The 15,173-nt window shown below is 48.7% G+C and overlaps 1 protein-coding gene across 1 annotated transcript in view; it reads left to right on the plus strand.

Moving 5' to 3' along the window:
* Positions 1-12,897: 12,897 nt before the first annotated feature.
* The window catches only part of meis1a (Meis homeobox 1 a), a 75,618-nt gene continuing 73,342 nt past the window's right edge, over positions 12,898-15,173 (plus strand). The window contains exons 1-2 of the mRNA XM_056279657.1: positions 12,898-13,161; positions 14,971-15,170. Coding sequence (XP_056135632.1) covers positions 13,150-13,161; positions 14,971-15,170 — 212 coding nt within the window. The 5' untranslated portion in view covers positions 12,898-13,149. The remainder of the gene's footprint in view (positions 13,162-14,970; positions 15,171-15,173) is intronic.

Consider the following 15,173-nt stretch of genomic DNA (forward strand, 5'->3'; position numbering starts at 1 on the left):
TATCACATCATTTTTAAATGATGGACAGCAAAGGATGTACGACCTCAAACATCCACGTCAGAAGGCTATAAGTGATGCCCTTGTAAAAGATCTAATCATTAAGTGCTGCTTGCCACTCTCCATCGTTGACAACGAGGACTTCAAGCACTTCCTGCATGTCCTGGACCCTCAGTACCGGCCCATAGCAAGATCCACAATTTCCTCTGTGACCATTCCAGGAATGGTGGAAGTCAAGAAAGAACAGATAAAGAGCCAGCTGGCAGAAGCATCGAGTGTTGCTGTTACCACAGACATTTGGAGTGATCGAAAGATGCAGTCATTCCTTGGAGTGACAGCACACACAGTGGCAATGGATAAAAAAAACAGGAACTCAGCCTTCAGTCATATCTTCTTTCCTGCAAAAGAGTGCATGGGAAACACTCAGGAGAGAAGATTGCAATGATGTTTGAATGCTGTGCTGAAGAATACCTGATTAAGGACAAGATCAACTTTGTCATAACTGACAATGCATCCAACATGAGAAAAGCTTTCCAGGCCAGCTTTCCCCTAGAGGATCCTTGTGATGCTGAAGCTCATGATCCCAGCACATTTGAGGAGGATGATGAAATATGGCAAGACCTGATGCCAGAAGATCAACAGACAGTCAATGACACTTTGGCTGAGAACTGTAAGATGCAGAGACTATCATGCTTCACACATTCACTGCAGTTTGTCATAAAAGATGGTCTGAAAGACACCAGTGGGCTGTCAAGCACCCTAGCAAAGCTATCCCGTGCAGCCAACCTCCTCCACAGTGGCACCTCGTTTAAAGACTGCTTTGAAGCGTGTTCTGGTGATGCAACAATTCCAACAGCGAATGCCACACGATGGAATTCCACTCTGAAGCAGGTGAAGGCTTATGTGCATTTAGACATGCAAAAGCTGTCCAGTGTGTTGGAATCAGTGGGGCACAAAAGCCTTATCTTATCCCCGCGAGAGTATGCTCAGCTTAAAGAACTGATCGAAGTTCTTGATCCGTTCTTAGAGGCAACCAACCTAACTCAGGGTGAGACTACTGTCACCGTCAGTGTGATTGTGCCCTGTGTCCTCACTCTGCGCTGTTACCTGCAGGAAATAAGAGGAAAAGCCAGATACTGTGGGCCTCTGGTGAGAGCTCTGGAGAGCTCCTTGAAAACAAGGTTTGCAGACGTTTTCAGTGCAGTCAAGATACCAGGATGTGAGCCGGCTGAAGGAAGAGGCCCCACCAAATTTCCTTTCACCAATGCCTACTTCATAGCATCTGTGTTGGACCCAGCATTTGGCTTCCAGCGGCTAGAACATGATGTGCAGCTGGACAGTGACGTCAAAGATGTGCTGAAGACTGAGATCAAAGGTGAGAAATGTTTTGATTAATGTTAGTTAAGTGATTAACTATTTGATTGTTGTGATGTTTATATCATTGAAGGTGTTACAATAAAGCACATAGACGTGTCATTTGTCATGTAGGCCTAGTCAATAACATATTTGTAATGAGTCCCCCATGCCCCCTCTCATTTCAGAGTATATAAAGGCAGAGGGTGACAAGCAAGCGGTATCAACAGCAGATGCAGCGGAAGCAACAGGACCAGGGGAAGGTGAACTTTTAGAGTCTCCTCCTGAGAAGCAGTTGAGAATGTTCTCCCACTATAGGAGGACTCCCTCCTCCACCGAGAAGAAGCCGTCTGGCCAGGCTCAGTTGACTGCATACCTCAACTTGATCGCTGAGCAGGACTCTGACTCAGTCCCGTGCCTCAGGTTTTGGCAGCAAAACACATCCAAATTCCCTACCCTCTATCAGATTGCCACACAGGTATTCTCTATCCCTACCTCCAGTGCGCCCATTGAAAGGGTATTTAGTCATGGAGGCATTTTGATGAGGCCTCACCATGCAAGGTTGAGTAGTTCCATGCTGTCAGATCTTATGTTTTTGAAATGCAACGTGTATGCTTAAAACTAGTGCTACCAGCCTTTTGTTCCTAACTATTCCTGAGAGACAATGTCTTTTGACTAGTTTTTATGAATGTATTGTATGCTGTGGAACTTACTTCTGTATACTGTTTCCACCATTTGCTAATAGCATGCTATTCACAGCTATCAAATGTGTTTTGAAGCACATCCAGTGTTCAGAATGTCAAAGAAATTCAGACTGTTCTAAAAATGTGTGTGTGCGCGCATGCTTGCGCGTGCATGTGTGCGAGTGTGTGGGTGTGCATTTGTTTGGCTATCGTGTCACAAAGTAAATAAACTCCCTTTGAAATGGTGACAGCTGTGTCATTTTTGTTTAATGTAGACCTTTTTTATTTGTATGTCAGATCTTTGACTGTGCCCGAGTGGATCACTGGAGCCATCTTGGAACTCGACTCAGACTCAACCTTGATGACTCGGACTCGGACTCGAGTAATAGGGACTTGACTCGGACTCAGGTAATGGGGACTCGACTCGGACTCGACTCGACTTTTCTTTGGTGACTCGGACTTGGACTTGGACTCGAACACTGGGGACTCGAGACTCGACTCGGACTCGAGGTTTAGTGACTCGACTACAACACTGGGTCTACAGTATTAACAAGGAACTGAAGAGATATGGGAGCTAAATTCCGACATCAAGATCGGACGGCTGAAAGGGGCGGGGGGGGGCAGTGGGGGTAAAATTGGACCTTAGACCATCCATCTTGTCAACAAAGAAAGACAAGAAATTTTCACAGCCATTAGCAGAACAGGCAGAAATGGTAGGAAGAGAGGGATTCTCAAGCTGATTGATAGTGCTAAACAGAAACCTAGGGTTATGTTTATTACTCTCAATCAAGTCAGAGAAGTAAGCAGCTCTCACATCTTTAATAGTTTGATTCAATTCAGATAATAACTCCTTCTTCTGGAGTTGATGAACTTCAAGACCAGATTTTTCCCATCTGCGTTCGGCCTTCCTATAGTCCCTTCTTTTTTGACGGATGTTTTCATTGATCCAAGGGGTTGTGTTAATAACCTGGACAGCCCTCGAAGTATGTGGAGCGGAGAAATCAAGGGCAGATGTACACAAATCATTAAACCAACTAACTTGGTCATTGATGTTGTCGACGAGAGGAGAGCAGCCAGACTGGAAAAATAACTAGAAACATGGCTGCTGACTGCTTATTAAAGATGCCAGAGTTAATTATAGTTTCTGGGGTAGTGTAGTAGGTAGTAAAGAAGTATCAAATGTAATATATTTATGGTCAGAGACAAAATCGATTTTATTCAGGGAATTAAGAGACATATTCAGGGTGAAAACTAAATCAAGGGTGTGCCCACGGTTATGTGTGGGGCCGGTGACATGCTGCACAAGGTTAAAAGATTTAGAAGTGTTTAAAAAAATCTGTGACAAATGAGTTAAAAGGATTATCAATATGCATGTTAAAGTCACCAACCATAGTGGCTCTATGAGATTTAAGAAAAAGAGAGGACAATACCTCAGAGAATTCATTAGTAAGAAAACATGTAGATGAATTGGGGGGTCGATAAATAATGATACAGCAGATTGGGTTGTCACACACAATTTTAAAAGTTAAGACTTCAAAACTATCAAAGGAACCAAAAGTAAAAGGAACATGAGTGTAATGGTTCTTAAAGGCAGCTACTATACTCCCACCACGACCTGTTAACCTGGGTGCATTCAGAAAATCAGAGCTGGGTGGGCAGAGCTCCACTAGAGGGGAGTGCTCCCCAGGTTTTAGCCAGGTCTCAGTAAGAAATAGAAAGTCAAGGTTGAGGGAAGTAATTAAATCACCGAGAATAAAAGACTTATTTGACATGGACTGGGCATGTGAAAGAGCAAAAACAATTGGAGCAAGGGGCTTAGTTGGGCTGGAATCACTACAGCGGGCTGTAAACAAATTATCTGGCCTGACAGTTGAAGACACATAATGCAAAGGGTAGTGGGTAATAAATCGTGGCCTAATCCCAACAGGAATATTATAAGAGCCATGGGATGAGAGAGGACTCACCTTTAGAAGGGCTGGATTACAAAGGTCAACAAGTGATGATGAACTGGAGATATTTTTATCAGTACCAATGGGACTAGCCTGGGCGGCTGTGTGGAGTGTAAATAGTCATTCATGAATACCAGACCGCACAGCGTAATGACAATTGGCCGCTAACATGTGGCTACCCAGCTTGTAGGAAATAGTTTCACAATGAGGCTGAACTATGTATGAGCCAACTTGTCTATCATTTTATTTTAATATAGCTTCTTTGTTTTGCTCTGCTCTGCTCTCTGCATTGTAAGGCACTTAGACGCTGCTCTGCTCGGTTCTGTTTGTGTTGGGCTTTCTTTTATGCATTTCTTATGAAGCGTCATTTTCTTTTCCAACGGTGAGATCTTCCCTCTGTTCATCACTCGGTTTAGGGTTTTTCCAGAAATGTTCCCATCTTGTCGCTAGCCTCACCAAGACAGTGAAAAGCAAGCTAGGAGACGAAGGGGCTATGCAGACGCTAACCGCTTTCTTTTACAAAGAGCGCCCTCTAGGGGAAAGGTGTTGCAGGTTGCACTTTTTTTTTCTCCGTCTCGGAACAAAACGTGTGGACGTCCCACAACCCACCTGTCCAGATTTTGTGATCCAGATTTTGAAAACCACTGAGAGAAAAAAACAAAACAAAACAAAACAAAACACTGCTATCTAGACTACTGTCTGCTGGCCTACTCTTTTATTTACAGGCCTGCTATTTGTTTGATTTCCCTCCAGGTAGAGTTCTTGGAAATGCGTTGCTGAGATCCTGAGGGGCAAAGTCAGGATGAGTATTCTGATTCTGATTCTGATTCTGAGACACGCTGGGTGACTGTTACAGCTCTCAAAAACTCATTTTGTATTCAACCTAAACACCCGTCTGATGTTGGTCATCTGACGCGATTAACATTGCGGACCCATGGTGTGGGCGACTCGGTCGCAACAAAGAACATATGCCACTAGATGGCGTCACAGTCCAAGTAACCACCACCCACTTTAAAGAGAAGTTTTCAAAATCCATTCGTTGTTTGAAGTTGCCGACAGAGTATCGAACGGTTCCGGATGAAGCTGATCTTTCTGACTTTCTATTTCTATTTACTTTTGAATTCCAAAGCGTTTCAGTTCCTTATTTTGGACGGACGCACTAGGGCGTGGGAACATAAGGTTGTCGAGACCAGTGGATCTCAGTCAGGTCCGCAGATACCCCAGTACTGCTGGTTTTCTATTTTGCCAAGTAGATAATTCCGTTCACTTGTTTTTGCAGTTATTCCATCCTCCAGTCAGTGAGGTATTAGACCTGGAACCACAGCCAGGTGAATATAGTTAACTTACCTGGCAGAAGAGAAAACCAGCAGTACTGGTGGTACCTAAGGACTTGATTCAGAAACACTGATGTAGACTGTAAGGTACTGATCTACATACTTTCTGCATTAAGTCTGGCTATTGGACTCTTTATCAGCCTGTGCTTCACCAGAATGGGCTGAGGTTTAGAGAAAACAATGAAAGCAACAGGAAAAAATGTCAGTCTGTCTGGCATGACCCAGAGGTAGACCAATCGGAAATTAACAGTGTTATAAAATCATTTCATCATTAGGATATGATTGATGAGTAGTCTGCTATTTAGCCACACTAATAGCTGTATTTTGAATAGTTTAATAGTTTAAATTGGATAGCTTAATTCACTAAGTGACCGAATTGGCTGCCGAGAAATTTCTTGTGAGTTACCTGTAATGTTTGAATCCTGAATCAGAAGACCTCAACTTAGTTAACGTGTTTTTGGACGTGTTTTAGGGCCCATTGGCAGTAAACACTGTTATAACTTTTAAAAAAAACGAAGAAAAGAAAGAATGACCTAACTAAAAAAAAAAATCTCATAGATTTTCACGACGCATATCATGGATGACGTCATAACACAGTTTCCCAAGATATTGAATATGCACCTCAAGCATCACACACACACACACACTCAATTTTTCCCCCACTATTATAGGTTAGTCTAACGTAAAGCATGGATTATAGTCGTAATTTTAGACTGAAAACACGAGCGAGAAAATTTTGTGTTCATGCAAAAAATGTTTGTTTCATTTCCGTCTCGGTTCTAAATCGCTTCAAATTTCTGCGGTTGTTTTTGGGCCGTTTCGCACAATGGCTGTGCCATAACCTCGCTGGTTTTCAGCTGGGCGTCAGTCAATCGCTTCGTTATCGTGACGTTACTGCGCATGTGCCGTGCTAGCCCTTCAGCCCCAACGTGACGACGTAGCGCTACTGCTTCATCTCCGGTCCCAGCCCGGCCCGCTGGATTTCCTCATCCTACGAAAAGGCATGTAAAAAGTGGCAAGAATCGGCTGCTTAAACTACAAGTCTGATAAGATGTCGAGCTCTGGGGGTATACGAAACCCTTGATAGATCCAGAAAACAATCCTCGAAAAGTGTAGAAAAAAGATTTTGAAATCCTTCGGTAGCTTCCTGGCATGCTAACACACTGCCTGTTTACTCAAGATGCGCTTCGCGAGCACAACTCGTCCACATGCCCTGCACTCACATGTATAGGTTGTAGTGTAGAGCCGAAGTAACGGAGAAGACCGTAGGTTCACACTTTAGCCGTGTAGGCAACTTTCTTTAATCCACGGTAAATCAGAGAGACAACAAAACCACAGCTCGACTGAGCGGAGGTGGCAAGAATAACCAGAAAACTGGCTGGACAACCATAACTTAACCCTGCGTTAACCTGCCAGGGCAACCATGACTTAACCCTTAGTTCCTGGGTTGAATTCTGTCCCCAATACGTGTCCACCACATGAGCCCCCCCAGAATTCGCCCTAGTAATCGAAGTCAGGCAGGCGCGGGTGGACGACAGGCCGTCCGCGGCGGCTCCGGATAACAGGGGCCGGAGTGTCTGTGGGAGGCATTGACGCGGGCCTGTGGAGGTCGGCCTGAGGAGCAGAAGAGGCAGCTCGGGCCTCCACGGGGGGAGGAGGCGGAGCCGGGGGACGACCGCGACGAGGAGGTTGGGCTAACTCGAACGGCTGCGTCAAGTCCAGGTGTGCGGGTTTAACTCGGTCCACTGAAACATGCTCGGCCGTGCCCCCAAAATCCACCACCAGGTGCTTAGTTCCCCGTTCCAGGACGCGGAAGGGGCCGTCATAAGGGGGTTGCAGAGGGGGGCAGTGTGCGTCGTGACGGATGAACACGTAGTCCGCTGACTGCAGACCTGGGGGCACCTGGGACACCGGAGCGCCGTGTTGGGCGGTAGGGACGGGTGTGAAAGCTCTTACCCCGTCCAGCAAGGAGGCTCGTTGGTCCACAGCTGACCAGGGACGCGTTGCATTGGGCATGAAATCGCCTGGGACTCGCAGCGGCGTGCCGTACACCAGCTCCGCAGAGGAGGCTTGTAGGTCTTCCTTCGGGGCGGTCCGCAGGCCCAGCATGACCCATGGGAGCTTGTCAACCCAGTTGCAGTCCTTGAGAGTAGCCCGAAGCGCAGCCTTCATGGACCGGTGGAAGCGCTCACATAGGCCGTTCGCCTGAGGGTGGTAGGCGGTAGTGCGATGAAGCTTGACGCCCAGAGCCTCACCCACAGCATTCCATAGCTCTGAGGTAAACTGTGGCCCACGGTCAGATGAAAGGTCGGAAGGCGTACCGAAACGTGAGACCCACGACCCAATAAAAGCCCGGGCCACATCAGCAGACATCGTGGATGCCAGGGGAACAGCTTCAGGCCAGCGCGTAGTCCTGTCCACCACAGTGAAGAGGTAGGTGAACCCATGGGAGGGGGGTAGGGGACCAACCAGGTCGACGTGGACATGGTCAAATCGTCTCTCCGGCACTGCGAAGCGTTCCAGGGGCGCCTTAATGTGGCGGTGTATCTTAGCCCGCTGACAGGCAACACACGAGTCGGCCCACGCTTTCACGTCTCTCTTAAGTCCCTCCCACACAAACTTAGCAGAGGTCAGGCGCACGGATGGCTTACCGCCTGGATGAGAGAGGCCGTGTACAGCTTCAAATACGGGGCGTCTCCAGCTGTGCGGGACGATGGGCCTGGGCTGTCCTGTGGAGACGTCACACAGGAGGGTGACACCTGTGTCGCTGAAAGGAACGTCCTGCAGGCGGAGCCCCGTGTCGGAGGTCCGGAGACGGAGGATGCTCGGGTCCGTGGCCTGGTCAGCGGCCATCTGTGCATAGTCCAGGCCTAGGTGGACCGCTCCAATCACTGCCCTAGAGAGGCAGTCAGCTACCTGGTTAGACTTACCAGCGACGTACTGGATGTCGGTAGTGAATTCTGAAATGTAGGAGAGTTGTCGCTGCTGGCGAGCGGACCATGGCTCGGCCGTCTTGGACATGGCAAACGTGAGGGGCTTGTGGTCCACGTACGCAGTAAACTCGCGGCCCTCTAGCAGGAAACGGAAATGCCGGACGGCGAGCCAGAGACCGAGGAGTTCCCTGTCAAAAGTACTATACTTGCGCTCTCGGGGTGTAAGCTGGCGACTGAAAAAGGCCAAAGGCTGCCAAGCCCCCCCCACCCACTGTTCGTGAACCGCACCAACAGCATAGTCCGATGCATCCGTGGTTATGGAAATAGGCGCTGTAGGTGAAGGATGCGCTAGCAGGGTAGCCTGGGAGAGCGCAGCTTTAGTCTCGGTGAACGCACGGTCCCGCTCTGCTGTCCAGTCGACCGCCTGGTTGGGGGACATGCCTTTCAGCGCCTCGTACAGTGGCCGGATGATAAAGGCGGCTCGAGGAATGAAGCGGTGGTAGAATGTCACCATCCCGATGAACTCCCTGAGCGCACGAGCTGTTTGGGGGCGCGGAAAGGCCGCCACCGCTTCCACCTTTGAGGGCAGGGGGACTGCCCCGTCCCCAGTGATGCGGTGCCCGAGGAAATCAATGGCTGTCAGCCCGAACCGGCACTTCGCCGGGTTGACGATCAGCCCATGCTGGCTGAGGCGTGTGAAGAGGGCATGAAGATGGGACAGGTGTTCTTCCTCGGAGGCGCTGGCGATGAGTATGTCGTCCAAATAGACGAAGATGAAAGGAAGGCCACGGAGCACTGAATCCATCAGCCGCTGAAAGGACTGGGCCGCGTTTTTGAGTCCAAATGGCATTCGTAGGAATTCAAATAGGCCGAATGGGGTTGTCACCGCTGTCTTGGGGATGTCTGAGGGGTGCACGGGAACTTGATGATAACCACGGACCAGGTCGACTTTTGAGAAGACGCATTTGCCAGACAGGTTTGCAGAAAAGTCCTGGATATGCGGGACAGGATAGCGGTCAGGCGTGGTGGCGTCATTTAGTCGGCGGTAGTCCCCGCATGGGCGCCAACCTCCATCAGGCTTAGCGACGATGTGGAGTGGGGACGCCCACGGGCTGTCAGAGCGGCGGATGATCCCCATGCGTTCCAGGTGCTCGAACTCAGACTTGGCAATGGCGAGTTTGGCGGGGTCGAGACGCCTGGCTCTGGCGTAGACCGGGGGCCCCTTCGTAGCAATGTGATGCTCCACCCCATGCTTAGCGGTGGGTGCAGATAAGGTAGGCTGGGTGAGGTCAGGGAACTCAGCGAGGAGGCGGGTGAACTTGTCTGCCTCTGAGAGAGAGTTGGCTAGACCTGCATAGGCCGCTTCCCTCCGCGTACATGCGAAGGAGGAGAAGGTTAAGGCATCGACCAGACGGCTGTTCTGAATGTCCACTAGCAAACCGTAAGCGCACAAAAAATCAGCTCCGAGGAGGGGAAGCGTTACATTGGCCATGACGAACTCCCACGTGAAACGTTGTCCACCAAAACACAGTTCTACAGACCGCACGCCGTAGGTGTGGATAGGGCTGCCGTCAGCCGTCGCCAACTGGGGGCCCCGCTCCCCGCCCATGATGTCGACGTCAGTAGCAGGGAGCACGCTTCTCTGTGCGCCCGTGTCACAAAGAAATCGCCGACCGGAGATGGTGTCGAGGATGAAGAGTAGCCTGCTCGTATCGCCAACACTCATGGCCACTACTGAGTGTTGGCCCTCTCGTTTCCCGTCGGCCTGTAGTTGCAGGGGGAACGGCACCGTTTAGCTTTCGCACCAAATCGAGCGTGGTACATACAGAGTCCAGAGGGCTTGTAGCGGTCTGATGCTGTGGCGCCACCGTCGGGCCACGCCCGCGATGTCGGCGGGGGGCCAGTGAAGGTAGGAGCCAGCACCCCGGCATGGGAGGAACGTTGTGTAGCGACGAAGAATCGGTCAGCCTCCTTTGCCAGCTCACGGGGATCAGTGATGGTGGAGTTAGCGAGCGCAGTCTGGACGTGGGGCGGCATGTTGCGCAGAAACAGCTCCATAAACAGGAAACATGGCTTTTCTTGACCCAGTAGGTTTAACATCCTGCTCATTAGCTCCGATGGTTTGCCATCTCCCAAGCCCTGAATTGCGAAGAGGCGACGTGCTCTCTCCGTTGCTGACAGTTCAAAAGTTTCAAGGAGGAGATTTTTAAGTGCGGCGTATTTACCATCGGCCGGTGGGTTGGTTATGAAACCGCTTATCCTGGAAGCCGTAGCGCACCCCAGCGCCGCCACTACGTAGTAGTACCTGGTCTCGTCTGCTGTTATGTCTCTGAGCGGCGCGAACTGTGCCTCAGCCTGCGCGAACCACGTAGCCGCGGAAGACTCCCAAAACTCCGGCAGTTTAATTGCAACGGCGTTCGTAGCCATAATGTGTGTGGTTTCAGAAAACTTATCCGAAAACCGACGTCGGGGTCACCAGTGTAGAGCCGAAGTAACGGAGAAGACCGTAGGTTCACACTTTAGCCGTGTAGGCAACTTTCTTTAATCCACGGTAAATCAGCGAGACAAACAAAACCCACAGCTCGACTGAGCGGAGGTGGCAAGAATAACCAGAAAACTGGCTGGACAACCATAACTTAACCCTGCGTTAACCTGCCAGGGCAACCATGACTTAACCCTTAGTTCCTGGGTTGAATTCTGTCCCCAATACGTGTCCACCACAGTAGTTCTAATATGCTGCGAAACGTGTATATTGTATTAAATACTTGGTTTTACACGTGTGTCTGTACAAATGTGGACATATAAAAAATGGACATTAGCTTAAAGACGATTTTTGAAGAATAAAGCTGTCAGAAATTGCCGTTCCAACTCAACGTCTTTCTCTACTAAAAATGAAACTTGATTAAATGCAGAAATAAAACAAAAACAGACGGAACAAAAAAGACAAAGTGATACCTAAGTAAAAAATGACAGATATTGGATAGAAATGACAACCAAAAAAAAAAAAAACCGGAGGCCAATATGAAAGAAATTAAATAAAATGGGATTACGTAGAAGCCAACTGGCTCTGCTCTTTCTGTATTTGTTCTTTTCTTTTCTTTTCTTGGCTGTGCTCTCGCGCTTCCTCGTGGGGAGTGAAGTGCAGAAAGCTTGTCATGCGGAGGCCGAAATGTGCGCGTCCTCATGCTGCGCAGTGACTCACCAGCAACGTGTTCCTCTATTCATCATTGCACCTCATGTGTGTAACAGTGCAATAGCTTTATTCATTTTCATTTTAATTCGACTGTGTTACCAGTTGTCGTTTTCATCCTATACCCGTCACTTTTATTTTGGTATCTCTAATTATCGTTTTATTTCTGTCTTTAATTCAGTTTAATGTTGTTTAGTAGAGAGAGCTGAAAGGGCCAACTTTGACAGATTTATTCTTCAAAAGTTCTTTGTAAGTTAATGACAATTTCTTTGTCATTAACTTGGTTGGAATGTGTTAGCATGCTATGAGCTACCGAAGAATTTCAGAACATGTTTTCCCGTACAGGGAAAAGGCTTTTTTGAGGATTGTTTAATGTTTTCTTCTCTCGCTGTATCAGAGTTCCGTGCGTCCACAGAGCAAGGCACCCTGACAGAAATGCAATTTCAGTAGCTGCTTACCACTCGGCACAAATCTCTTCAGAGACACGACAGACCAGACTGGGGTTTGAGACGAACAAATAACCCAAGTCAGAGCTCAACAGCGCCCTCTTGAGTCCGTGGGCTCAGCCCGTAGCTACTTAAGTCTTTAAACTGGTCCTGTGCGTGGACTGTAATTTGTAAAGTATGCTCCTCTTCTTTTTTTCTTTTTTTTTTTTAATTAATGTCTCAATTTCTATAGGAAAGTGACCATCTCTTGCATGCAAATTAGCCACTTAGCACAGAAACCCATAATGAAGTGAGGACTGGACGTGTTACCCAAGCGTTCTCGTCACATCAGCGCTGCCGTGAAGCTCCCAACAAGAAATAGTCTACCACCACCACCACCACCACCTGGCTCTCCGTGTGATGTGGACCCGTTGGAATAGCGCCAGTTATGGGCCCCACTACTTCCGGGTAACCACTAAAGCGCTCATAATCGACCCTGCAAAAAAAAAGACAAAAAAACCCCCACAAAACAAAAAGAAAGGGGTAAACATTGCACATGCATGTTTATCGGGGAGTAACGCAGGCGCGCGTACGGCTCCTTTAAGAGAAACTAAAGAGCAGGGGGCGCATCACATATCTCCTCCTTCCTCTGATCCCCCCCCCCCCCTCTCTCTCTCTCTGTCATCGGGATGGTATCGCATCAAAAGAAAAGCTCCGATGGAGTTGTGAGTGATCGCGATTGGGGCCGCTTGTCGAGTGGTCTCCGCGTGCAGAAAAACTGACGGGTTTTGTTTGTTTGTTTGTTTGTTTGTTTGTTTGTTTGTTTGTTTGTTGTTTTTCTTTCTTTCTTTTTGCGCGCGAGGCGATTCACCGGGTATTTAGGCTAAAGCCTCCGTTTTGACAAGCTGGATGTTGATTGACGGCCGGAGCTGATCTGAAGGGAGACCCGTCTTGTCGTGAGGAGGAGGAGGAGGAGGAGGAGGAGGGGGAGGAGGAGGAGGGGGGGAGGGGGGAGACACGGTGGACGGCGTGAACTGTCGCCCCGCGCGGTCGATTCGTCTCCCTCGGAAGAAGCCGTCGCGCTGTGTTGCCGTGCATACGGTGCGTGGGACTCGGCTGCGAGCGTCGGTGGATTTTACGCGGATGGTTTCTGGCCCACGTCCACCCCGCCGAGAGACAGACGGGATTGTTTAAATCTCGCAATTTTGGAGTTTGATGTCCATTTCGCTTCGGTCCTGGCCTCGGTATAGGAGCCGGTGGGAGTCGGGGTTGTAGTGACAGGCCGATGGCGCAACGGGTGCGTATTGACTCAACTTTACCGGGAGTAATAGAGCGAGTGTAGACTCCATGACATGAGACGAAGGCTGCGAATGCGGAGCATGGGGTCTCCGTTCGTAGGTTTATGCGCGGCTCGGCAGCTGCCCTTCTCCGGCGTCGCACGTTTGGGTGCAGAAGTTGTAGGATACCGGGGCTTTGTTGCTGCACGCTCCGACTTTCATCGGTGTTTTAAAATAAATAAATAAATACACGAGAAACGGAGCCCGGTCTCACCGATCTGCGTGCAAGTAACACGATATTACACTTTCACGTTGCGTGCAGCGCATTTATCCTGGCGTTGCAACACGTCCAGTGAATGCACCGGAGCACCGGAGCACCGTGCAGCAGCAGCACCGTGCAGCACCGTGCAGCACCGTGCAGCAGCAGCAGGCTGTTCAGTTATCCTGCAAACGCTGCCACCCTGCTCGCAGAGTTCACACCAACGACACAGCTTTAACAAAGCACCTCCAAACTTACACGTCAAGTCATGTCCATTCCCCAACACTTGAGCTGAAGACAAGTCTCAAGTTTAGGGGCTTTTGTGTGTGATCACCGTGGGCACTTTAACTCGCTGAAAGGCTTTTGAGAAAATTCCTGCCGGCAGTAAATATCAGGGCGAGTTTCTAAAAATAAACCCATCATGCCTCAAACTTTTTTTTCTTTTCTTTTTTTAAGTCTGTGATTTTCAGGATAAAAACTGACGGGAGTTGTGACGGTTTGATTGGGGGCATTTCTGTAATATGCAACAGCCAACTGACATGTAATAAGCGAATTAACGAGTCGTGTGTATGTAATCACATTACTTATCCTGAATGCGGTCCTTTTTTATACCAACTATTCTGTAGCCTAATCTTAACTCTTTGCCTGTAATAAACCTCCACATTTTTACATTACATATTAAATAATATTTAAAAAAAATCTGAATAACTTTACATGCTATCGGTCTTCGGTGATTGTTGGACAAAAGTGTGTGAGATCTAATTTTAATGTGGCTTAGCCCCGCAAGACTAACCCAGCAATATTTGCTCAGCGCTGCCCTGTAATTATATGCACTTTATAATGCAGTGTACATTGGCTGCAATTTATCGTAAACACGTAATTTGCACATATTTATAGACGCCTTCTGCAGTCGCGTTTTAACAGCCTAGATTCACTATTGACATTTTAATGTGAGGCCCACTAGACTGACTTTCTGTGCTGCGTTAGGCCCCCCCCGCCCGGGCTCACTTGGACGTCACATCTCTCGATACATAACCTTGTGTAAAATTACAATACAGGCAACGCGTTTTCACTTTACGCGTAAAGGCCCAAACTGGGATTTATTTGATCAAAAAAATAATTCAAATAAAATAAATAATGAGGAGTTTGAGCTATAGATTAAAACCAAATGCACGTAGTGTCTTTGTGAGCCGATCACAGCTGGCCGTGATTGTAACGTGGGCCCGTTTTGCTCCGGTCTTTACAGCGCAAACTTTTACTTTACAGCTTCAGAAAACTTCAGAAACGCTTTCACAACAGACCTGTCAATCAAGCCGGCAGCGGCAGCACGTTCCCGAGGCTCGTGTTTTGTTTAGCGGGTCGCGGGGCGAAGCGTTTGTTTACGTGTGAATTAGGGATTGTGCCTTTAAAGCGCCCGACTTACGACTGCGGGGTAAATTCAGCAGAATTAAAGTTTTTATTTGAAAATAAATCTAGCGCTCCCGCCGCCGCCGCCGGGGCTGTTAGCTCCGCTGAGAGGTGAAATGAAAAGTGGTGAGGCTGCTGACCGCATGCCCTGTTTGTGTCCCAGTATGAAGAGCTGTCCCATTACGGAATGGACGGACTCGGGATCCCCTCGGCCGTGTACGGAGACCCGCACGCGGCCCGCTCCGTGCAGGCCGTCCACCTGAGCCACGGAGCCCAGTACCACCAGTACCCGCACCCGGTACCGCCCAGCATGGGCTCCACTGTCAACGACGCCATAAAAAGAGACAAAGATGCCATTTACGGGTA

The sequence above is a fragment of the Lampris incognitus genome, chromosome 5 (genome assembly GCF_029633865.1).
Source record: "Lampris incognitus isolate fLamInc1 chromosome 5, fLamInc1.hap2, whole genome shotgun sequence".
Lineage (NCBI taxonomy): Eukaryota > Metazoa > Chordata > Actinopteri > Lampriformes > Lampridae > Lampris > Lampris incognitus.